Here is a 24,758-nt window from a genome sequence, read left to right as displayed (position 1 = left end):
GTGAAACATTACGTGACTGATGATCGCAAAAATATTCATAGATTCGTTGAAACATTCGTAAAAATCCGATCCCAAGAGAGCAACATGTTTTATCAAGAGTCTTCCATTTCAGACCGGGAAGCGAAGCATAAAGTGTGCAGTGATTTTCCATTGTGACGTCGAGAGCACGCACGCCCAGTGAACGCGCGATTACGGTGAGGTCGAGTGATTTCCCAACGCGCGCGTTTTTGAGAATTCATTTTTGGAGACTTCAAAGATCACGTGTAAAAGATTTGCGTTGAGTGATTTTTTTTTTTTTTGGAGTTTCGATCCGTGTCATGGATACGGGACCGAGTGAAGCGACGCCCGGGTCGAATACCACCAACAGGAGAGGCGGTGTCAGGACAAGAGGTGGAAGGTACGTACGCATTGTAATATTTAGCTTGAAATTGAGTGTACCCTCGAATACCACCGTTACATGCAGAGACCAGAGGCGGTATGGCCCCCACATCCTGTAGCGGGGCCCCTAGGATGGGATCTTTTGCGGGTCCCTCGGTCAGACTTTAACGCCCGGGTCGAATACCACCAACAAGAGAGGCGGTGTCAGGACAAGAGGTGGAAGGTACGTACGCATTGTAATATTTAGCTTGAAATTGAGTGTACCCTCGAATACCACCGTTACATGCAGAGACCAGAAGCGGCCCCACATCCTGTAGCGGGGCCCCTAGGCTGGGATCTTTAACGGGCCCCTTCTGTAGTTAATTTATAGCGTGAGAAAGTAAAAAAATTATGATAACCGTCCCGGGCCCAGGGCTAGAGCTCTGTCAGCCCCCCCCCCCCCCATGTGGGGGCCATGAGAGGCGGATTTATGGTTTATCCCTCCATGAACTATTCAAATTTTGCATCCCTTTACCGATTTCCTCGACCACCTATTCCTAAAATTTGCCCTCCGTAAACAGCTATTAGCCTCTTTCCTTCCCCCCCCCCTTCAGTAAACAGGGTTTACGGAAAAATCACCGACAACGATTCACCGCCATGCAATTCCCTGCTAGGAAAATTCACCGACAGCAGTTCGACACGAGTCGGTGAGTCAGTAAGTGAGCGGGCAATGACCGAGTGAGTGAGTCAGTAAATGACGCAGTAGCTAGTGAATGAGCAAACTAATGAGTGAGCGCGACCTAGCGATAGAGTAAATGAGCTAGTGAGTGAATGTCATGGTTCTACCACCGACTCGCTCAGTGGATTGATTTAGCGAGTGAGTGACAAAATGAGTGGCCTAGTGAGTAAGTGCGTGACCTGGTGATTTAGTGTGACAGTGAGCGACCTAGTTAGTGAGTGAGCGTGTGACAGTGAGTGGCCAGGTTATTGAGTGTATAACAGAGCAACCTAGTGAATTGATTGTTGAACCTATGAGTTACTCGGTGCGTCAATGACAAAGTGAACCATTTAGGGAGTAAATGATCGACCTATAGATAAAGTGAGTGACTGGTCTACAGAGAGAGTGATCGAGTGACATAGAGAATAGAGAGCGACATTGTGAGTGACTGACCTAGTGAGTGACAGAAGGGAGCCACCCAGTGAATGAGTAATAGAATGAGCAACCTAGTAATTTACTGAGTGAGTGAGCTAGCTCTAGTGACAGACCGGCTTCGCTCACTTGCCCACTCGATCATTCATTCACTCATTTCGAACTGATGTCGGTGAATTTTCCGGACACGAGTAACTAGTTCTTCTTTCTCGCGTGGGCGAACGGACCCAGGGCCACCAAATTTGACTGCCTTTTCTATTTTAGGCACGGTCCTCATATAAACCCGTTCGTTCGCTTCCGCCTCAAAGACCATTATGTATTTGAAGGGGGGGGGGGATCAAAAAATTCACATTTCACCCAGAGCTCGAACCTATGAGGTGCATGTCCTGCCCGTAAATATGACTCACTTTTTTGGTTGTTTACGTGCTTTCACGCTCTCTGGTTCACTTGTTTTGTCCCTCACTCATTCTTTCGGTAACTAATGTCGTCTTAACACATGGGGCCACCCAGGAATGACCCTAACACCTCGGGGCCTGACGATAATCTGATCTGGTTACGATTTTTGAGATCGAGCATATAAATTGTTAAGCAAAGGCATTTTTAGTCAGCTAGAGGGCCTCAGAAAAATGAATTTCCATGGGGGGGGGGGGCTGTCAATAACTCCGTGGTCACTGTTTTGTTCACTCCTTCACGTGATTTGTTCGCTCTCTAGGCCACACTCATGCTTACCCACTCTCTAGGCGACTCCTTTAATCACACTGACCTGGTCTCTCACTGTCTCTGGGTCACACTAGGTCACTCTGATTGGTCACATGCTTGCACGCTCTCCAGATCCCCTCACATGCTTGCACGTCCTCTAGGTCCTCCACATGCTCACTGACCTACCCAGTACCTCGTTCTCTAGGACACACTTTTAGTCATTCACATGCTTGCGCAGTCTCTGGGATCATTTTTTAGGGATCCACTGCTTTATGCAAAGGCGAATTCATGGTTTTGTCGCAATTCTACACTAATTTTCTTGACCGCAAAATTTGCCACTCTGGGAAAATACGCCTCCGGCAGGGCCCCTGATATTGATCTTTCTAAATCCGATTGCTAATACCAGAGCGTTCCCTGGGTAGCTGTGGCCCTGAGGGTCCCCCTTCCTCCCCACCCGTTTAAAATTCATGATAGTAATTCTAATTGAATGTGTATCTATTGTTGTAGATTGCCTCCCATAATGATGAGGCCCGTCGAACCGGCCAAAAAATCGTTTGCCCCGAATATCCCTCAGAGGAGGGCCAGACCGAAGGATGAGAAGAACGAGCCGGAAAGCAAGAGGTTTGTTGTTTGAATCTTCAGTACTGTACATATTATTTTTTGTTTACCCCACTATGCTGTTCCAACCCCCGCACGGGTGATTTCAATGGTCAGGTTTGTGTAGCCATATCCCAAAACCAGTTTTAAGGTGTGCTTAGCAGCGTGAGATATTCTAACGGTCGATTTTACGTAACCACACCCACCCCAAAAACCGGTTTTGAGGTACGGCTAGCACAACTCGTGGGATTTGAATGGCCAATTTGCGTTGCCATACCTCACAGAACCAGTCTTGAGGTGTGTCTAGCACAGTGCGGGCGATTGCAATGGTCGATTTTGCGTAGCCACACCCCCATAAGTTTTGGTGCAGCTTGGAATTGCGTGGTGCGACACGAAATACGGACTCAGTTTTAAGTTTGAAATGAAATACGATTTAAAATTTTCAAGTAATTAGGAATATGCATTTGTTTTGAAGGGGTGATAAGGCAAGTAGAAGCTCCGCCGATGGCAGCAGAGGCCGTGGATCGCGCCGAGGCCGAAGGGAGTACATCCAAACTGTAGGAGCTATCTTTGGTAGAGGATTGGCTCCTGTCGCTAGAAAACGTAGGTACCGAGTTGTTGCTGTTAAATGTATCTTTCCCATTAACATAGGCTTAAACTTGTATTGGACCCATTTGTCTATCCCGCACCCATAATATTTGGCTACAACCTTTATTGAAACATAGGACATGCACCTCCCAGAGCTGGACAAAATCTTCAAAAATTTAACCGGGCATCTAACTTAAAACAATAGATGCCTGACTCAATATTTCACATGCCCAAAAAATGTATTTGCTTTAAAAAAATTTAATTGAATTCTTATTTTAATTTTTCTTAATTTTTGTTAAATTTTGGATTTTACTTGCACAAAAAAATTATCGAACGAGAAGTTACGTTAAGCTACTGCCACCTATTGAATAAAAATATAACTATCTGTTATAGTTCTTAAAATTGTTTCAAACCGGTGTGCACACGGAGCTCTACATATTTTTTACAGCATTTAATTTTTCCGCTTTTCCGGCATAAATTTTATGCATCAAAATACCGGTTACAATATTTTTGGGTGTTCAAAAAGTGATTTTGCGAAAAACTTAGAAAACATAGTAACCGGTATTTTGGCGCATAAATTTACACGGGTATGAAGCGTTTTTTAAAATAAGAAAATATATATGTATTTTTTTTTTTTCATAGGTGTTCAGTTTCGTGCTGCACATTGATTTAAAACTAGCAACCATTTTATTTTAGGGATTATATCAATTTTATTCTCACTCAATAGGTGGCAGCACGAAGAACCGACGCGAAGTTTCTGTTTCAAGGGTTGTTTATGCACAATATTCTCTTCTGTACAAAAATAATTTTTATCGGTACGGAAAAGCGATTGGAATTTCATATACTATATTCTTCCAAGGCTGGGATTACACTATAAAAGTTTTACAAAAGTTCTTTTATAAAACCAATGTAACCATAAGCGTATCGGTTATATTCGAGTGAATGTAACCAATAGGCTTATTGGCTGTTCTTTTCGATTTTTGTAAAAGATCTTTTAGCAAACGTTTATAGTGTAATCCCGGACTATACTGTAAAAGTTTTGTAAAAGTGATTTTATAAAACTTGGAAAATACAACCAATAAGCCTGCAAATTATTTCTCATATTTTTCCACTCCTGCATAATTTTTGCCGGTCTGCAAATTATTTCTCCTGTTGATTTCTCTTCTGATTTTTTTTTTTTTGCTGCTGATCCTCGGACATTTTCTCTCATTTATTCTCGGCCGGTCCCTATTTTTTTTTTTTTCCCGAACATTCGCATATTATTTCTCCGATTTCCGCGAAATTCTTCAGCTACATTGTGGTGGTCGAGCGGTTATAGTGACGGACTCGCGATGCGAGGATCCGGGTTCGAACCCCACAGTGGTGGTCGGCTGAAGTTGGTTTTCTGTGGTTCCCAACTTCAAGGCGCAAATTCGAGCCGATATCCCCGTTAAAAAAGTCACGCCACAGAGAGCAACAGTCCTACAACGATAAATCATTCAATCATGACACTTCACTCATAGTTTGAAAAACTGGTGGCAGATGGCAGCACTACACATAACAAGCATTACAGAGACACACAAAAAAAGTTCGTCCGGTTTCACTAAACGTACATTCCCGCATGTACCGATTCGTTGGGGGTTCCGCGGGGGTGTGGGCGGGGTGCATCTGGAGGTATAAAAAAATGAAAAACACTGACCTAGGACTCTTATGAGATTAAGTGATAAATGTCTTTTGATTCTTATGTTCCCAGCGACGGGCGATCGGCCGACAGCCGCCTACAAGCCGATTTTCAATCGATCGAAGAAAAAAACTCCCAAAGAAATCAATGAGATGAACAGGGACCTTGACGATGGCGAATTCAATGAACACGTAAGTATTGAGAGAAAGCTCTTCTCTCTCCGATTCTTTTTCTAAAGCCAGGTTTTCCTCGGAGCAGGTTTCTACGGCGCGTGGTTAAAACCGGAAATTCAGGTTTTTTTTGACCAATCAGCGTTTTCACGCTGCACGTGGCCGAAAAGTTCTACTCCTAGGAAAACCCGGATTAACCCTTTGCGGTCCAGAAGTTTTTTCGGCGCTTCGTTGGTACAATTAGTACTTTACAGCACCTCCGCCGCAATGAGGAAAGCCCCCCCCCCGGATGCTTGTCCCTTTTTGAGGTTTTTATATAACTTATGAGAGTTCCGATGAAAAGCAGAGGCTCATTTATGATTTTGCCGCCCTTCTCCCATGCGAGTCCAATTTTCTTGACTCCTTCCTCAGATTTGTCGCCGTGGGTCATAGCCCACTTAGCCTACGCCCCTGTAAATGCGCCCCGTCTGTGAATTTCACTTTTGGTCGCTCTCGTGCTTGCGTATTCGTTTGGCCACTCACATGCCTGTGTATTTTTTGGTTGATCATTCACATGCTTGCATAATCTTTTGGTCACTCCCATGCTCACTCTTTAGGTCGCTCGTTTGGTCATTCGCATTTGTACACTGTTTTGGGCACTCACATTGTTGTACACTCTTTAGGTTACGCCACGCTATATATAATTCTTACGAACTCTCTTGGTCACTCGTTTGGTTATTCACTAATCTGATCACTCAAATCGTCTCTCCCATATTCAGATTCTTTAGATCACGTTTTGGGTTACTCCAACGCTCACACATGCACTAGATCCCTCTTTTCATCACTCTCATGCTCGCACACTCTCTAGGTCACGTTTTGGTCATTCACTGATCTCGTCCCCGGATCTCTGGGTCCTTCTTTTGGTCATTCATGCTCACCTGCTTATCTCTTCGTGAGACAGAGTGCGGATCATGTTCGGGTTAGGTCGCTCATGCCTTCATACTCTCTAGGTCACTCACTGACCTGATCCCTTGCTTTCTAGGTCACTTTTGGGCGTTCACATGCTTGCACTCTCTTGTCCACTCACATGCTTACAAATTTTATAGGTCACTCGTTTGGCCATTCACTGACATAGTTCCTCGCTGTTTAAGCAGAGGCATAGCAAATCTATGGTTTTACCACCTGGTGGGAGGAGCTACGTGAGTGAATAAAAATGAACAAAAGAGCAAGGGACGTGAGAGACCAAAAGAGTGGCCTCTCACGGACCTGGTCCCTTGCTCTTTAGGTCACTTTTAAGAAACTTGGTCAGTGAGTGATCAAAAGAATGACCTAAAGAATTTGAAAGCACGCGAGTGACGTAAAGAGTATGCAAACATGTGAATGACAAAGAGTGGCTTAGAGAGCGAGAGACCTGGTCGGTGAAAACCCAAAAGAGTGGCCAAGAATGTGCATGCATGTGAGTGGCCAAAAGAGTGACTTGGACGGGAGGTATTTACAGGTGCCGGGGGGGGGGGGTCGGACAAGTGCACGTACCCCGGTCCGGGGCGGCGAATTTTGAAGAATGAGAGGTCAAGAGAATTAGACTAGCGCAGGGCGGCATATTTTGTATAGTCCTCAGGTGACTTGACCATAAATCCGCCTCTGGACGGTAAGCATGCTAACTGGTGGCCCAAAATGCCTATCAGACTTCGTTTGATGCGTCCACGGCTGCCATTAACAGACGTGGGGCCCAAGTTCATCTCAACAACATCGGGGTACCAAAAATGTTTGGGGACTTCCCCCCCCCCCCCCCACCTTTACCCCGATTTTGTATATTTTGTGGGGGAGGGGGATCGGCATCAATTAAAAACTGAATACAGCCACGGGTTATGTATTGCTAGGGCGGCACGAGAACGATTATCGGTCTCGTGAGCAGAGGTGCCGCGAGAGATTTAGAATTTTACTCTCATTCTCTCAAGGGTGCCACAAGCTCAAAAATTTGACAGTGCAATAGAACAAGGATTATAGTGGTTAACGAAAAGTGTGCCGTGAGATATCTCTCTTGGGACTAAAATTATATTGAAGGTAGAATGTAAGCTGTGATTCTAGAAAATTGTGTCGCGGCACTTTAGGGAGGGGTGACGTGAAAGTTTTACGGAGAATTCACCACCACACAATTCACCGACAACAACTTACCACCAAGCCCTGACGGAAAAATCACCCCTGGAAAAATTCACCGACACCAGTGAGTGAGTAACCCACTTACTCCTCATTCAGCACATCCTTTTCTCACCTGCTCACTTTCTCGTTCATTTGTTGTCACTCATTTTCTCCCTCACTCGATCACTTACCTGATCGTTCATCCGCTCATTTACTCAAATCGCTCACCTTCTGGCTCATTTGCTCACCTGCTCACAAACTCGCTAATTCATTCACTCATCTATTAACTCGTTCAGTCACTAATTCATTCACTCATCTATTAACTCGTTCAGTCACTAATTCATTCACTCATCTATTAACTCGCTCAGTCACTAATTCATTCACTCATCTATTAACTCGCTCAGTCACTAATTCATTCACTCATCTATTAACTCGCTCAGTCACTAATTCCTTCACTTAATCACTCGCTTATTCGTTCACTCTCCAGCTCACTCACATTCGCTTATTCATCGCCACACTTTCTCAGTCACTCCTTCATTTACGCACTCACTAACTCTCCTGACTTGATCAATCATTCACTTGCTCACTCACCACCTCGCTCACAGTACACAACTTTATATAACTTTAATGAATACTTTGTCGATGAATTTGACGTGACGGTGAATTGGCAGGGAATTTTTCCACGCGGCCGTGAGATATAATTACTTCCAAGGGTGCCGCGAATTTAAAAATGCCTCGGAGTCGGCTTGTCTTTGAAAAGGGGCCCCTTTCTGTAAAAGGTGTCCCGAATTTCTTATGAAATATCCCGTGTCTCGAATCTGATCATGCTTCAATGAAACAATGGAAATCGTTGGACTCCATCAAAACAGAAATTGATGGGAAATGCCACCCACGTTTTATAGCATACCTTATCACCAGACAAAGAATAGAAGTAGTCGTTGAGCAACCCATACGCGTGTATCGAAATCCTCGTTCCACTATACGTCCTAAATTGAAAAAAAAAAAAAAAACTGCTTATTTCAGAAATCCCATAACCGACATAAAATGCTAAATAGAGTTAATACTGGTTTGTTGTAGTTGATTGATTGAGGCTCCGTTTGCTGCAGAAACCTACTGAAAAGAAACGTTTCTTATGCACCCATTTTGCGTCCCTGAAATATTCGTTTAGTGCAGAAACCCACCCACAAGCGCCATCACTTAGGGGTGATTTCTGCACTAAAAGTTCGCAACACTGACGTCATTGGTGGATTTTACTAGACCTAAAAGGGGTTTTTTAACAGGTCGAGGGCAGCAACTTGATACTTTGTCACCCGAGGCAAGCCCGACTTTTGGTGTCCGGTCATTTTGCATGTAGAAGAAGCAGTTAAAGGGTGAATTCAGTGCCTGCCCCTCATTCTGGTCCAGCGCTCGGGGCACCAAACCCCGTCTGTTGCGGCCCCGAACAGGTCGTTTCTGATTATTCTGGGTTTTGAAAACTTGTCTTTTTTTGAAGGCTCTAGTGATTGTTTACCGTTCTTTGTTTTCAAAGTTTGAGAAAAAGTCTCTAGTGAATCGCAATCAGATGTGGAAGCTCCGAAGAAAAGGTGTCATTTATCCAGGCACGTACAAACGTAATATAATATACAAATCACGAGTTTAGGTCAAAGAATATGCCACTTAGAAAAGTAAGACAATCACTCAGAAAATTCTTCCTGACAAAATCAATTGCAAATTGTCCCGCCAAGTGTTTCAAACTTGGCACCATAGATGTTCTGATTGAAATTGGGAATAATTTCTACTCGATGTGTGAAAAAACAAAAACACAAGCATCTTTGGAAAGTGGTAGCCATGCTCATACAAGAAAACCGTCGACCCTGACAAAACGTCACGAAGGAGAAAAGAATCCCATTCAAAATATCTACGTACGAAAACCTTGGCTTCAGCTCTTGGTTAAAAAGTCTTGCCACAAAGAGCAACAACGGTACAGTTATTCAATCATTACACCTCACTACTGAAACATAGATGGCAGCACTGAAAAAACCGGACGTAACACTAGATACACACGCTCACACTTCCGGCGCAACTCACTCGCTAGTAAGTTGCCCATGACAATAGACCAGAGTTGTTCTTGGTTTGAAAGAAAGCCATGGTTCAGCTGGAAAAGGGAAAACCAAGACGTGTTCATTGATGGCTATTGACTAAGTCAATATGTTCTTTAAGAGAGACCACTCGCCCTCAACCGCCAACTACTACAACCCTGCCGGCCAACCCTCTCAATCGGCAAGAAAAATAATTATTTGCAAAAGCTTGCCGAATATATGCTACAACATGATTTTGAGTTTGGCCGACACCTGAAGTTTTTGAAATAAGAGATTCTGACTATACAGAATAGTGAACATTGTATATGATTTTATTCCTACACAAAACAGCTAATTGACCAAAATGAAATTCATTGTTATTAAAAGTTAACTTTGATTTCTATCCCTAACTGAACGTATTAATATCATGAAGCAGTGTTGTAAATTTGTTTTACTGCAAAAAATTGTCTTCGTGTCGCTGTTTTCAGGACGGTTCGTCGTCGGAAGGGGACGACAGTTTCTCTAATGAAATCGTCCGGCTTCCACTGAGAAAGACGACGCGTAACGCAATCAAAAAGGAAGTAGTCAAGACTGAACTGCAACCGAAACAAGAACAAGAAACCCTCTGTGAGACGGAACAAGAGGCTACTGACACAGAGAAGAAGTCTGGCGAAACTGTGGCCGTCAAAAAAGAACCAGAAGACATCAATCAGGTGACTGAAGAAGTCGCCAAAATAATGTCCGGTGGCGTCGTCGTGAAAACTGAACCAGTCGACGACTATCCAAGTAGCGGCAATCCCGTCGTCCAACCCAAAGTGGAAGTCAAGAAAGAAGACGCCGGCCGAAGTGACGTCGAGCCACCGGTGATTTCACCGAAATCGGAGTTCCTGTCGAGTTGTAAGATATATTTCTTAATGTAAATCATTTTTGGTGAAGTTTTATTAATGGATCTGTATGAATATAGTTCGTTAGACTATGGTGATGGATCCACGGATAGTTCATGCGGTCTTAGTGATGGATTCAAGGATAGTTCATTCGGTCTTTGTGATAGATTCAAGAATAGTTCAGTCGGTTTTGGTGATGTATCCAAGCATAGTTCGTTCGGTTTTGGTGATGGATCCATGGATAGTTCATGCGGTCTTAGTGATGGATTCAATGATAGTTCATGCGGTCTTTGTGATGGATTCAAGGATAGTTCAGTCGGTTTTGGTGATGGATCCGCAGATAGTTCATGGTCTTAGATATTACTGTATCATCCGTGGGTCCAAAAGTATCTTTTGCGGACACCTGCAGGACAAAAAAATTCACCCGTAAAAAAGGGGGTTTGATATGCATGCCTTTAATGCACAAGGGGAAAGTATTATTTTGCCGTAAAAGAGGGGTGACCGCATCTGAGGAGTGTCCGTTGAGAGAGAGGTTTCAAATGTAGTTCATTCGGTTTTGGCGATGGATCAATGGATAGTTCAACCGCTTTCTGTGTTTGACCCATGGATATTCCATTCGGTTTGGTGTGGGATCCGCGGATAGTTTATTCAGTTTTTGGTGATGGATTCACGGATGAGGGATTTTCATGGAATTCTATGACAAGAATGTCCTGATCTCGCAAGTAGCTATAAATTAGATGCCTACTAATATAATGAATCCTAAGGAGACGTGGTGCAATGGAACTGGAATTTCTAGTTCCTTTGCTTGGCGACATGGCCCGGAACTTTCTTATCAGCTTTGAAATTTGGCATGTGTTCATTTGTTTTACACAAGTTACTGCAAATGTCCGAAGGCCGAAAAAGCCGCCAACAAGCGCAGAGGCGGATTTATGGTTTTACCGCCCTTCTCCGCTATTTTCTTGATCATTCATTCCTCAAATTTGCGCCCTAGGCTATCGCCCACTAAGCTCTCGGCCCTGCATATACACCTGATGTCACAATTGGTCTCTCACATGCTTGCACACTTTTTTTGGTTAGTTACTCATTTGGTCACTCCCTCTCTAGGTTACTCTTTTGATCATTCATATACTTGCACACACCTTTATATCACTCTTTTGGTAGCTCATTCAAATGGTCCTTCGCTCTAAGCAACTACAAAGTTACCTACTTTTTTTTGGCCATGCTTACACACTGTTTTGGTCCTGACTTAGGAGGCTGACCATAAGCAGTCTCGTTCAGAGTTCATTCATATGCTCTAATAAAGAAAATATCTGCCCTCTGTAGCTTAATGGTAGAGCACTCTCCCGGACAGTGAGAGGTTGGTGGTTAGATTGCCCCCAGAGGAATGTGAAATTTTCATTTCTGAACTTCATCTCCGCTTGGTTATCGAGGCTTTCGTACTTCGTATAAATAGCGGGGAGTGACATCACTTCTCTTCTTTTTACAACCTCCCTACATTGGATGATTCTGAATGTAATCCGGTATAACATGATGTCCACAAAAACCGAAACTTTATATCTTGGACACTTCTCTAACTTGGACATGTTTTAATGAAACCGGGTGTCCAACTTAGACAGGTTGCACTGTACATATTATATAACTGCTGCTAAATTTTTCTTCTAGTTCATCTCGTAGATGACGATGACCAGTTGCTGTTTGTACAGTTCCCGACTCGTATGCCGTTCGAGAGATCCGTGGATGACGAACCTCAACCTGGTCCATCAACACCTCGTGCGAAACCAGCACCAGATAGAGTAGTTCCTTTCTTTTATCTGTTTCTATGTTCATATCTTTCCCCCCCCCCCCATATGTTAGTACTGTAGTTCATATGTAGTCCTATATTTGTTAACGGTATGCAAACCTCAAATATAATAAGCAAATCAATTGGACAATATCTACAGCAAGGGTGCTCAACCTTTAGGGGGAATGTGGGCCACTTCATTGAGTGGCCCGCGACTCGTGTTTAAACCAATCTGTAAATGTTCCGCTGATCATGATCTGGAACGGTGCTGCGGGAAACTTGAGTGATATGGACAGAGCCTGGAACTGTGCCACACGTCATTTAGGTGATCTCTAAGCGTGGACCTCACAAATTCGGGTTGACAGTGCTTTGGACAATCGCCGTTTTTTGTTTTTCCATGCTTTAAGTTACTCAAAGGAAAGCCCGTGAAAAGTTTATCTCCGGGGCCCGCCAAAGATCCCAGCCCAAGAGCTCTACTACAAGATGTGGAGGCCATGTCTGCAAATATGTCGCGGGTCACTAAAATGGTCTGGAAATGTGCCGGGAGCCACTCGAGTGATGTGAAACTGTCTAATGGGTCACTTAAGCGCTCTGGAACTGTTACAGGTCAATCAATGATCAATATGCCGCGGGTCACTTAAGTGACCTCCGGTGCAGTTCCATATCTTTAAAGTGATCTGAATGTGACGCGGGCCGTTTAAATGCTCTGGAACTGTGCCGCGAGTCGCTCAAGTGAATTGTTAATATGCGTCAGCTATATAATATATACAGTATGTATAATTATATATACACAGTAAACCCCCATCTTAACGGGCACCCTCTCTTTTACAGCCAAATAGCAATTACCCCTTATTTAATAAAAAGTATGCATTCCAAACCCCTGATTAATGGTCACCCCTCTTTCACGGAGTAATTTTTTTATCGGGACAAAAAAATTCGTCCGGTGTCCGCAAAAAAAAGGTTTTAAAGTATTTCTAGTTCATTTTTATGCAAAATCGGGTTTGATATCGTGGGCCACATCAGATGGCACCATGGGTTGAGCGTATAATGATCCACAGTTTCCAACGGTCTTTCTGGCCCAGATATTCAACTGACGTGTACATCAAACGCTTGATTAGCAAAAGTGGAATTGTGGTCTAATTCCTGGTTTTAATTTCTATTCAGGCTGGAACTGACCTCAACGGCATGCAGGAAGGTTTGATAGGCAAGTTGCAGTTCCTGAAGTCCGGAGACGTTCGACTACGTCTCGGGAACGCCATGATGGGCCTTCACTGCGAGAACCGGTTGTCGTGCTTCCTCCAGGCTGTAACAATCGAAAGTCACGACGGAGAGGACGAGAGGGACATAGCAGTCATCGGGAACATCGAGAAGTCACTCTTGTGTTATCCAGTTGCCGAAGACTGTCTCGATAAAGTTGAACCCATAAGCATGCGCCATAATTGGCAATGTTGATCTTTTCGAAGAGTGTCAAATTGTTAGATTTGACAATAAAACAAAGTGACAAAATCATCGCGTACATTACATTGAGTGACAAGGGAAGCCATTCAGACATTTTCCAATTTTTTTGTGTTAATTAATACAGTAAAATCCCCTCTTAACGGACACTCCTCTTTTACAACCAAAGGATAATTTTACTTGTATAATAAAAGTATGCATTTCAAACCACTAATTTACGGTCACTCCTTCCCCTCTTTTGCGGACGATTTTTTTTTTGTCCCGCCAGTGTCCGCAAAAGAGGTTTTGCGATTGTCTTTTCTTCGGATGTATGGAGTCCATCCATTATATCGGCTGTTTTGTTAAACTAGGGCCACACTTATGTCCAGCCTGGTCCAAGTCATTCTAGAATACAGTAAAGTCTCTCTTTTTTACAGTAACCGGCAGAACAAAAAAATTCGTTCGTAAAAGAGAAGTGACCAATGAAGTGGGTTTGAAATGCATACTTTTATTATACGAAGGGAAATTATTTGGCCGTAAAAGAGGGGTGACCGCATCTGAGGAGTGTCCGTTAAGAGAGGCTGCCAATGTGTGCCTCCCCCCCCACCAGCTGTAATGAAGCTACACATTGGTCAAGCCTGGGCCGAATGTGATGCCTGAGGAACAAGTGAGTGAACCAGGGAGTAAAAAAGTGAGCGACCTAGTGAGTGGCATATATCCACTCACTCATGTCGAACTGTTGTCGTTGAATTGTTCATCGATGAATTGTTTGTTGGTCGGTGGGTTTTCCTAGCGGTGAATTTTCCAGACAAGCGTTCGAATAATGTCAAAGCCCGGCGATTGAGAAACACTGCTCTAGACTGATGCCTAAAATTAAACAATTTTGAATGTCAAAAGATTTAATGAAAATACTCCAACAGTGTGAAAATATACAGTATTTACAATACATATACGAAGACCACAGAATGAAAAATGCGCCCAGCGAGGGTGGCTGAAATTTAAGAGATAATTCAGAGTGTGCGTGTATCAATGAAGCTCCTCTATTCACAGAGCCAACCGTAGCCATTTTTCGGGAAGCAGCGAAACTTTGCGATAACTACGTTGTCGATCAGAATGCGTCGAAGCCAAATATTAGAAAAATAGTACCTGAACAGCTGTCTCCAATGCTATTAAATGCCTCAGTGTGATCCTACACATCCCCTTTCCTTAACCAACACCTTCTAAAGCAGAAAGCCTCCGGGTCAGGCTTTAACGTCACTGAAGTCGTCAATTTCACCTGTAGCCATTGGATATAGCAGACCGGCGTATGAGGAAATCTTTACCTTCTTTTGCAGTATATTCAGTGACTCTAGGTGAAATGTACGACTTTAGTGACGTCACGAGCTTCGCGCGGAGGCTTTCTGCTATAGAAGGTGTTGCCTTAACTCTCTAGGCTGACTTATAAACCATCTTCAGGCGCATGTGTGACGTCAGTATTAGTGCCATGGTCAATCTTTGTTCTTACAGTAATTCTGAATCGTAAGGTGCCTATATAAAAAAAACGGACTCGTCGTTCTCCATCATTGAACAAAAAACTGGTTTTGCTGCTTGCTCGAAGTGACGTCCAATTCGTTAAGAAAAAGTACAGGATAGGTAACAACGATTGCCAACTGACGTCAAAATTGCACTCAAAGATGGTTTACGAGACAGCCTTTCCTGCTTTATTTTTTTAACAATTAGTTGTAACTTGGAGAGACAAAACCTTTTATTTCTGTTCAAAGATGGAGGACGATGAATTCACCCTCCTTTCACTTAATCCTACACGATCGCTCCACGGCACTGACATTTTGGTGCGTGTTTAGGTAAGTTTCGGAGTAATTTCTTGTAAATTGCAAAAATTAGAGCGTATTTACGCCGAGGAAAACGTCTCTACATCAGGGAAAAACTCGGGAGGATATTTCTCCTCTAGGAGGGGAAAAATCTCCTAAGGGGAAAAACGGTATTTCATTGAGCGGCACTTACGATTACAGGAAGGACCTTGTGTATTTTGGCTTCTTACAAGGACAGGGTCCCAAGGTGTTTTCCTCAAAATTATGAAAAAATTTGGGTACATTCATCGCACCCAGAAACGAATAAAAACAGAAAAATTGGCGGCGGAATGCAATTACCGAAACCGCAAAAAATTATTGGAAATGATAACAGTCGGTAACTTATCACCTCTCGCGCTTCTTGACGATATCTATTAAAAAAAAAACCCGTCTTTCTACTTTTCCTTTGCTTTAGATTTTCTCGTTTTGTTTCTCTTTCTTTGTCTGTGCTGTACTAGTTCAAGTGTTTGAATGACGTCACTCTAACACTCTAGGGTTGAGAGATGTTCATATTCGTTCTTGACCTCCATTGGCATTCAAAATGTTAATACAGTCTACGCCGCTTATTAGAATCACGGTTAAAGTTATTATTCTGGTATTGTTATCACTTTTGCAAGGAAAGGACTAATATAACATGGGAGAAAAACCGTTTTTAAGTATCTGTACTCTTCGGATAATATCAAATTTCCCGTAAAAATTTTTTTTGCTCATTCTGAAGCTAAGGTTTAACCTATATTAATTTTTTTCTCTAAGTTATCGTTATCGGGCTACAAGACTATGTAGGAGTCTAGGTATGTTCTCTACCTCCTCCCTTGTTGACAAACCATCTCCGTACTTAACGAAATTGGTCCATGTTATTCGCTGTGTTCCGTATACGCGTTGAGCTGCTTTTGCAATGCTTCCTATAGTGAAGGCAAATGTATGACGAAAAACAGCACTTTCCTTCAGCTCTTGATCAGTTTCTTTCAGTTGACCATATTCTAAATTCTTTTTTCGAGGGACTTGCTCAACGGATCTGTGAAATGTATTGTGCACATTAAAAAAAATGTATCTGTGTTTGTGATACCCTAACCCAATTTTCATTTCTTCCTACATCGCCCATCCTACCATCAATAAAGGGGACGTTCAACGATTCCAGCGGCGTAACGTGGGGTAGGGAAAGGAAATCTTTTACGTCATTTCCGTTCCTCCGTTTCACTTTTTCTGACGTTGGATTTGAAAATTCGCACCGTCCCTAGAGAAATTTCACTTCAAAAGGATTAAATATTTTGCAACCAATTTTGCGGGAAAGAGTAAAAGGTTGTGCCATTTCACCGATACCCGTTTACCATACATCCCGTTTGGTTCAACGGGATGTACGGTCACCGTACTTGTAAACGGGACTTTTTTTTTTTTTTTAGGAATAGGTATCCTTCGGTCATTGTTATTAGAAACTAGTCTCGATGTGATCACATTAAGCGGCGTGGACTGTATTCACATATTTTTGAGTGACCCAGAATTCCTTCTTATTTATTTTGAAAATATTTTGAGCATATTTAAATCAGTAAAAATTATAAAACTCTTCCAAAACCACATTCCACAAAATCCTCTGGACTGCAAGGGGGTTAACAGCATTCGCTTGAGAAAACTCCCTCCAGCGGTGAATTTCTTAACTATCTCTTGAAATCATTTCCCATTTCTTCAAGACTTCTTCAAAGTTTCGTCCCGGATGAACCCACGGCTGTAGGCAGCTCTGAATAGTGGAACTTTGACATCTTTTAATTGAGGAAACGTTCTAAAAAAACAATCACGCGGAATCCTGCTATTTTATGGAAAGAAAACGTTAAGACCAGGATGTAAAAAAATGCCACTATAGTAGTAGATGTCGCCATATTGCATTGAAGAATTTTAGACCCAAATAGAATAGAAAATGAAAGTAATAAGGAGAGATAGGGGGAGTGCAAAAACACACATTCTTCACAACCTCCTGGCTCGGTTGATGTGATTATCGATGATGTCGTGGCACCTCTCGGCGGCTTCTGCACCTTCCTTCATCGCCAGCTTTGCCGACTGGTACCTCGTCTGCATCGTGTGTTTCGATACCGGGTACCGCCTCTGCCTGATCTCTGCCTGCCTGGTCAACTTCTTGATGCGGTCGAGATCCTCCTGGATTTCGCGCCGGTAACGCTCGCGGCGTTGCTGCAGCGTTTCCACGAGCTTGGCGTTCTCCTCGCGCATGGACTCGGTCACGGCCTGGAAATTCTGCCGGATGTTCCTGACCTGCGATATGCAATGTTCGCGGTACGAAGAGGACCGGAAAATGACGTCGTCGTCCCTGTTGCGGGTTTGGCGGCTTCGCAGTGACATCCACCTCTGCGCGCGCGGTACAGTGGGCGGGGATGGATCGGTGATGTAGTCATCATCAGCATCTGAAATGAAACGTTTTCCACAGGTTAAGTCGATTCAAAAAAGTGCTGGAACAAAAAAAAAATACTTTCGCAATAATCATTGGCGTATTTCATGGGTTGGTGCTTAGCGGGATAAGCTAGCACCTCCTAGAGATAGAAGGCATCTGCAGTGTTTGCTATAAACGTCATTCAGACTACCTTGCCAGTTTGCTACATTTTGAAACACATCCTATTTCGTTTCTTCTTTTGGCATAGAATCTTTCTGATTGGCTCACAAATATCGCATAGTGATTGGATGTGGAATATAGAAATCGCCAATTCTGAGCCCGATGATTCATTTTCCCCACAACGAGGCTTAAGTGACCATTTGAAGGGACGAGTGGGTGGGTGACCGTATACGAGACCAAATGAGTGTGCTCCCTAACTTGGTCACTCCGACAGTCAAATCATACGATCAGGCACTTGGTCGCTTAGTCACTCATACCATCACTCACTTGATCATTTATATGGTCATTCACTCAATCATACATTCACTCACACTTCCATACGGTGGTCACTCATACGATCACTCTCGTGCAGTCAATCACGCGTTAACCTGGTCACTCATACAGTCGCCCACCCACTTATATGGTCACTCATACCGAGTGAGTGACCAAATAAGTGACTGTGAGTGATCATGTGATTGGGCGATTCTCCGTGTGCGATCAGGCCAAGGGCGAAGTTTCCGGGAGGGGAGGACTAAATTTCCGGATCCCCACTTAATTCCTAGCCGATGTTGGGGGAACCAATGCAATAGGATTCATTCAAAGTCCCGGCTTCCATTCATATTGAAATGACTTTTTCCTTAGTTTTGAAATTACTTCTTTCGTTAGTTCTGAGTTTTCATGGGCTCTGGGAGGAGAAGAGTTATTCCTTTCATCAATCCAGAATTTTTTCATCACAGATCCGAAATTACTTATTCAATAATTTGAATATAAATTCTCGAATTCTATTTACGCGCTGGTATTTTTCGACATCTCTGGTACATTCTGTAATAGCTAACGCCCTTCCGGATGCTGACTATTCCCTGCAAAAGTTAAGAGATCGGGGACCCCAAAACATTTTTGGGGCTGGGACTCCCCGAACTGATTGAGACGACCCTTAACACACTATAATTCGATACGCAATAAAAATTCCCACTGACGCTAATTTTTAGCCTGTGATGCCTACGAACCAAACCTGAATCATTCCCGAAACGTACAATGTCTTGTTACAGCACCGAAATAATCAATTCCTAATAGATACCCAAAACATTTTAGGGTCTCGACCCCCCCCCCTCCCCCCCGAACTCTTAACACAAAACAATCCGATACGCATTAAAAATTCTACTTCGTGCCATGGTAAACCGACACCAATTTCTAGCGTATATTGATCAACGCAATGGGAATCATTCAAAGTCCCGAAAATACAATGGCTTCCCACAACATCGAACCCCTCCCCCCCCAAACTCAATAAGACAACCCTTAACACACAACAATCTGATACGCTGTAATTTTCTACTTCGTGCCAGAGCCATGGTAAACTGACACTAATTTCTAGCGTATGTTCAGGGCCGCAACTAGATGCTTGGTCACCCGGGACAAACACGCATTTTGACGCCCCCTTGTAATGTTGAAGGAGCGGTTTCAGAATGAAATTTGAGCCCTCTCGGGTCCAGCGCCCGGGGCAGGAGACCCGTCTGCCCCCCCTCCCCTAGTTGCGGCTCTGCGTTTGTTAAATCAACGCAATGAAAATCAATCGTTCCGATAATACAATGCAATGGCTTCTTACAACACCAAGTCAATTAATCCTAACTCACCATTAGGTTTGAAACTCTTCAACTCCATATTGGAACTCGTGGAAGGAGTTTTATTTGTTGCAAAAGACATGAAACAACTGCGGTCCGGTCTGGAGAACTCCGTGCCAACATCTAGTCTGGCAGTGTTACCAGTAGCATTAAGATCACATTACGAAATGGTGTGAGTAATTGAGCGATGCGTCGATACATGGCGAGACATTACATGCATGTGTTTGTATATATTCTGTCTTCCTTTTTTTCTGATATTTATGCCCATGTTCTTTCATGTTTCATTAATTCTTAGCAGGGCCGCCCTTAATTTTCGACATCTTAACGCGGGGACCACTGCGAAAATGATTTTGGGGCTCCTTAACCCGGATTTTATATATTTTTTGGGGTTGCGAATCTACATCCAAAGATTCGTGTGTATACAAAGATGCTGAAAAATATCTATTCTTCAATGAAAATTCAGAATTAATGAGAGGGAAAACCCAGAATTGATGAAAATGCGGAATTACTGCGAAGAAAAAAATTCCAGAATTTATGAAAATTCAGAATCAAAGGGAAAATTCCAGAATGTTGATGAAAATTCAGAATTACTCAGAGAGAGAAAAAACACAATCTAGAGAGTTCAAAATTTTCAGAATGAGAGAGAAAAATCCCAATTTTATGCAATTTTTATGCAAATTCATAATAAGAGGGAAAAACCCCTAGAATTGATGATGAAAATTCAGAATTGATGAGAGGAAAAAATTCAGAATTGATGAAAATTCGGAATTAATGAAAGGAAGAAATCCCAGAATTGATGAAAATTCGGAATTAATGAAAGGAAGAAATCCCAGAATTGATGAAAATCCCAGAATTGATGAAAATCCCAGAATTGATGAAAATTCAGAATTAATGAAAGGAAAAAAATCCCGGAATTGAGAGAGTTCAGAATTAATGAGAGAAAAATTCCAGAATTAAAGAAAATCAAGAATAAGTGAAAAAATCCTATAAAATTGAAAATATACATAACACATGCATATTTTTTCACTTCTATTACCGTAAATGTGGGCTCCCCAGAACGCGGAGCCCCGTGAAACGGCATTTTTCGCACACACCCCTGAGAACGACTGATTCTGAATGTTCATCGATTCTGAAATTATTTGCTTTCACTATTTCTGAATTTTCATTAATTCTAAATTGACTTCTTCCACTAGTTTTGAATTTTCTTCGATATTGAAGTTTTCTTTTTTGTTAATTATAAAATCGATCCAGAAATTTCATTGACACTGAAAAATCATTTCTTTCTCTTAATTCTGAAATCACTTCTTTCTCTAATTCTTCTGAAATCACTTCTTTGTCTAAATTCTGAAATCACTTCTTTGTCTAAATTCTGAAATCACTTCTTTGTCTAAATTCTGAAATCACTTCTTTCTCTAAATTCTGAAATCACTTCTTTCTCTAAATTCTGAAATCACTTCTTTCTCTAATTCTTCTGAAATCACTTCTTTGTCTAAATTCTGAAATCACTTCTTTGTCTAAATTCTGAAATCACTTCTTTGTCTAAATTCTGAAATCACTTCTTTCTCTAAATTCTGAAATCACTTCTTTCTCTAAATTCTGAAATCACTTCTTTCTCTAAATTCTGAAATCACTTCTTTCTCTAAATTCTGAAATCACTTCTTTCTCTAAATTCTGAAATCACTTCTTTCTCTAAATTCTGAAATCACTTCTTTCTCTAAATTCTGAAATCACTTCTTTCTCTAAATTCTGAAATCACTTCTTTCTCTAATTCTTCTGAAATCACTTCTTTCTCTAATTCTGAAATCACTTCTTTCTCTAAATTCTGAAATCACTTCTTTGTCTAAATTCTGAAATCACTTCTTTGTCTAAATTCTGAAATCACTTCTTTCTCTAATTCTTCTGAAATCACTTCTTTCTCTAATTCTTCTGAAATCACTTCTTTCTCTAATTCTTCTGAAATCACTTCTTTCTCTAATTCTTCTGAAATCACTTCTTTCTCTAATTCTTCTGAAATCACTTCTTTCTCTAATTCTTCTGAAATCACTTCTTTCTCTAAATTCTGAAATCACTTTTTCTTACTAAATTCTGAAATCACTTCTTTGTCTAAATTCTGAAATCACTTCTTTGTCTAAATTCTGAAATCACTTCTTTGTCTAAATTCTGAAATCACTTCTTTGTCTAAATTCTGAAATCACTTCTTTGTCTAAATTCTGAAATCACTTCTTTGTCTAAATTCTGAAATCACTTCTTTGTCTAAATTCTGAAATCACTTCTTTGTCTAAATTCTGAAATCACTTCTTTGTCTAAATTCTGAAATCACTTCTTTGTCTAAATTCTGAAATCACTTCTATCTCTAAATTCTGAAATCACTTCTATCTCTAAATTCTGAAATCACTTCTTTCTCTAATTCTTCTGAAATCACTTCTTTCTCTAATTCTTCTGAAATCACTTCTTTCTCTAATTCTTCTGAAATCCCTTCTTTCTCTAAATTCTGAAATCACTTCTTTCTCTAAATTCTGAAATCACTTCTTTCTCTAAATTCTGAAATCACTTCTTTGTCTAAATTCTGAAATCACTTTTTTCTTTAATTCTGAAATTTACTACTTCAATCAATTCACAATTCCCATCAATACCGAAATCAATCACTTGAGTTAAGAAATAAAACTTAATGAATCCTCAAATTACTTATGCTGGTGTCTTTCGACACGTCTGGTACATTCTGTAACAGCTAATGCCCTTCTGGATGTCAACTGTCCCCTTCAAAAAACGGGAGATCGATCCCGAACATTTAGAGTGGAGGGGACCCAAAACATTTTGGAGCTGGGACTTCCCTGAACTGATTAAGACGACCCCCTTAACACAGTATAACTCGACACGCAATAAAAATTCTAACGTCGCCCCATGATGCCTACCAACCCAACGTGAATCATTCCCGAAACGTACAATGTCTTGTTACAACACTAAAACAATCAATTTCTAATAGATACCCAAAACATTTTAGGGTCTCGACCCCCCCCCCCTTCCCCCCGAACTCAATAAGACGACCCTTAACACAAAACAATCCGATACGCATTAAAAATTCTACTTCGTGCCATGGTAAACCGACACCAATCAATTTCTAGCGTATATTGATCAACGCAATGGGAATCATTCAAAGTCCCGAAAATACAATGGCTTCCCACAACACCGAGACAATTAAACCCAAACTCACCTTTGGAATCGAAACTCCTCAACTTCATATTGTAACTCTCAGAGGGATCCTTATTTGATGCAAAAGACATGAAAAACGTTAGTATCTTCCAGGGAACTCCGTACTAACGTCCACTCTCGGCAGTGTTACCAGTAACAGTAAGATCGTATGGCAAAACGATGTGCGAGTAATCGGGCGATGCGTCGATACATGGCGAGACATTACACGTATGTATTTATATTAACCGTCGTCTCGTCTTTTTTATTTTTTTTTTTGTGATGTTCATGGCCATGTTAGTTATCCCAGAATTTTCTCATAATTGTATTTTTCACACAGAAACTGACGAAAATTGGGAAATGCTCGTTCTTTTTCAAACAGGTGGGAAAACTTTTTTTGTTTCGGTTATACCGCCACAAACGGAATCCCAACGGCGTCATCGTCATCATAACCATCTTGAGTGATAAATGGCAGATTGAGGCTTTTTTTTGTTTTTGTTTATGCATTCAATTTGTTTATTGCTCTTTTTCTTTTTGCTCCTTTCCTTCAAATGCGTAAAATTGTGCAAGTTCTTCCGTTGTTTATTCGTTCATTTTTTTTTTTTTAATGGGTTGTGTTGGTATCAGGGTTCGCCTGGTATATTAGAATGACCGTGAAGAATTGCATGCGTTTGAGCATGTGTGTGTGTGTATAAAGGGTATGAATCACTGTAACTATCCTCTGTGGCAGTTATTTCCGACCGTTGATATGCGTACCCCTGGGGAATACGCGTTGGACCATCCTACATAATCAGCGATAACCGTACGCAAATATGTAATGAATGGCGGAAAAAATTAGTAAGGTACAAATACCTTACCTTTTGTACTTATATTTCATTCTGCAAACACAGGAGAGGCCACAACAGGCAAACTGTCCAACGAGGTGACTGAATATAACGAAAACATGTCCGTAAAAAAAATCATACATCAAATATATTAAAGATTCAGCGACCCAAATTAGAAAAAGTAATTTTCAGGAAAACACTGAATGCAATACATTGTGCCAACAAGAAGGCGCGGATCCAGTGGAGGGAAGGTGATCACCTCTGCTCAGACCCGAATAACGTGGGAAAATCTGTGTCCAATAAAATGCGGGGCGATCCAACGAACCTTTTATTCCGAGACGCAACTAGGCTCACCGATCTCGAGCGGCTGAGGTTTTCTGAACATTATTCCGCGTGGTCAAGAAAAATAAATTGAATTTCTCGGTTTCATTTTTGAAAGTGTCTTCACTCTCTCCTTGGGTAATCCTTCCGTTTTTCCGAGGTTTACCTTGTCCTGTATGCCGTACGGTTTTGAAGACCATACCTATAGAAAGACACAAACTTGGTCATGGGGGGGGGGGGGGAGGGGGTTACACAGAAGGGTTATTACGACAGCAAATTTTTAGTCATTTTTGACCCCGTCAGCAAAAGTAAGCAAAACTCTGACACCCCCCCTCCCTCCCAACGCATATTGGTGGGGTCAGAAACGTGCGCAGAAGGGGGGGGGGCATATATGCGCCTCGCTCCAGACGAGAAAAAATATTGTTTTAATGTAAAAAAAACATTTTTTTTTTTTAAATCTAAAATTTCGAAAGAAAATACCTTTATATGTTATAATCGATTTCTGTAAATTTCAATGCTATTTGAAGAACTCAAAATTTCTCTTTAAGGAATTCATTGCGACCCACCCTTTAAGCCATATATTGTAAACCCTTGACCCCCGCGGACCAAATGTGGCCCTGAAGGTTATCTGATGTGGCTTGCCCCCTCAAACCCAATTTTGTAAAAATGAACTAAGCGACACATTTGCAGGTCACTTAAATGGCAACTACTCATTTAGGCACCCCCGCCTAGTAATGCTGCTACTACTAAACCAGACGTGTACCTCATCCATATTCCTCTGCGGATCTTGAATGCAAAGTTTACTACAACAAAAATCACTGAATGAAAATGCATCAATAGAGTTTTGTTCGATTAATGTGAAACTTTTGATGCT

At 41.8% G+C, this 24,758-nt stretch overlaps 2 protein-coding genes across 3 annotated transcripts; one reads left to right on the top strand and one right to left on the bottom strand.

The window, feature by feature from the left end:
• The first annotated feature begins 45 nt into the window (after nt 1-45).
• Nucleotides 46-13,562, top strand: Polr3D (RNA polymerase III subunit C53). Of its 2 annotated transcripts, none has more exons than XM_089239229.1 (7): nt 46-397; nt 2,714-2,827; nt 3,279-3,406; nt 5,124-5,242; nt 9,885-10,293; nt 11,943-12,073; nt 13,225-13,562. In XM_089239229.1, the coding sequence occupies exons 1-7, from the start codon at nt 318-320 to the stop codon at nt 13,510-13,512; spliced, it is 1,269 nt and encodes a 422-aa protein (XP_089095355.1). In that variant the 5' UTR covers nt 46-317; the 3' UTR covers nt 13,513-13,562. The 2 variants fall into 2 exon arrangements, with proteins under 2 accessions (XP_089095355.1, XP_089095362.1); XM_089239236.1 differs by lacking the exon at nt 46-397 and adding an exon at nt 493-601 and having other exon boundaries at nt 13,225-13,556.
• A 3,177-nt stretch (nt 13,563-16,739) lies between these two features.
• LOC149089586 (uncharacterized) lies at nt 16,740-22,903 on the bottom strand. The gene is made up of 2 exons (XM_089239249.1): nt 22,765-22,903; nt 16,740-17,749 (listed from the first exon to the last, which is right to left on the bottom strand). Exons 1-2 carry the CDS (start codon nt 22,832-22,834, stop codon nt 17,298-17,300), a joined length of 522 nt encoding a protein of 173 aa, XP_089095375.1. The 5' UTR covers nt 22,835-22,903; the 3' UTR covers nt 16,740-17,297.
• Between the last annotated feature and the right edge of the window lie 1,855 nt (nt 22,904-24,758).

The sequence above is a fragment of the Pholcus phalangioides genome, unplaced genomic scaffold (genome assembly GCF_987345545.1).
Source record: "Pholcus phalangioides strain wild (caught in Gottingen) unplaced genomic scaffold, Ppha-v1.0 ptg000002l_1, whole genome shotgun sequence".
NCBI lineage: Eukaryota > Metazoa > Arthropoda > Arachnida > Araneae > Pholcidae > Pholcus > Pholcus phalangioides.
This window is presented reverse-complemented; position numbering and strand designations above follow the sequence as displayed.

Coding starts and splice junctions, on each gene's coding strand:
- Polr3D (XM_089239229.1), top strand. CDS start 318: ATGGATACGGGACCGAGTGAAGCGACGCCCGGGTCGAATACCACCAAC. Junction 2,828..3,278: donor AACGAGCCGGAAAGCAAGAG/GTTTGTTGTTTG, acceptor TTTGTTTTGAAG/GGGTGATAAGGCAAGTAGAA. Junction 5,243..9,884: donor ATGGCGAATTCAATGAACAC/GTAAGTATTGAG, acceptor CGCTGTTTTCAG/GACGGTTCGTCGTCGGAAGG.
- LOC149089586 (XM_089239249.1), bottom strand. CDS start 22,834: ATGTCTTTTGCATCAAATAAGGATCCCTCTGAGAGTTACAATATGAAG. Junction 17,750..22,764: donor GAGGAGTTTCGATTCCAAAG/GTGAGTTTGGGT, acceptor GTTTCATTTCAG/ATGCTGATGATGACTACATC.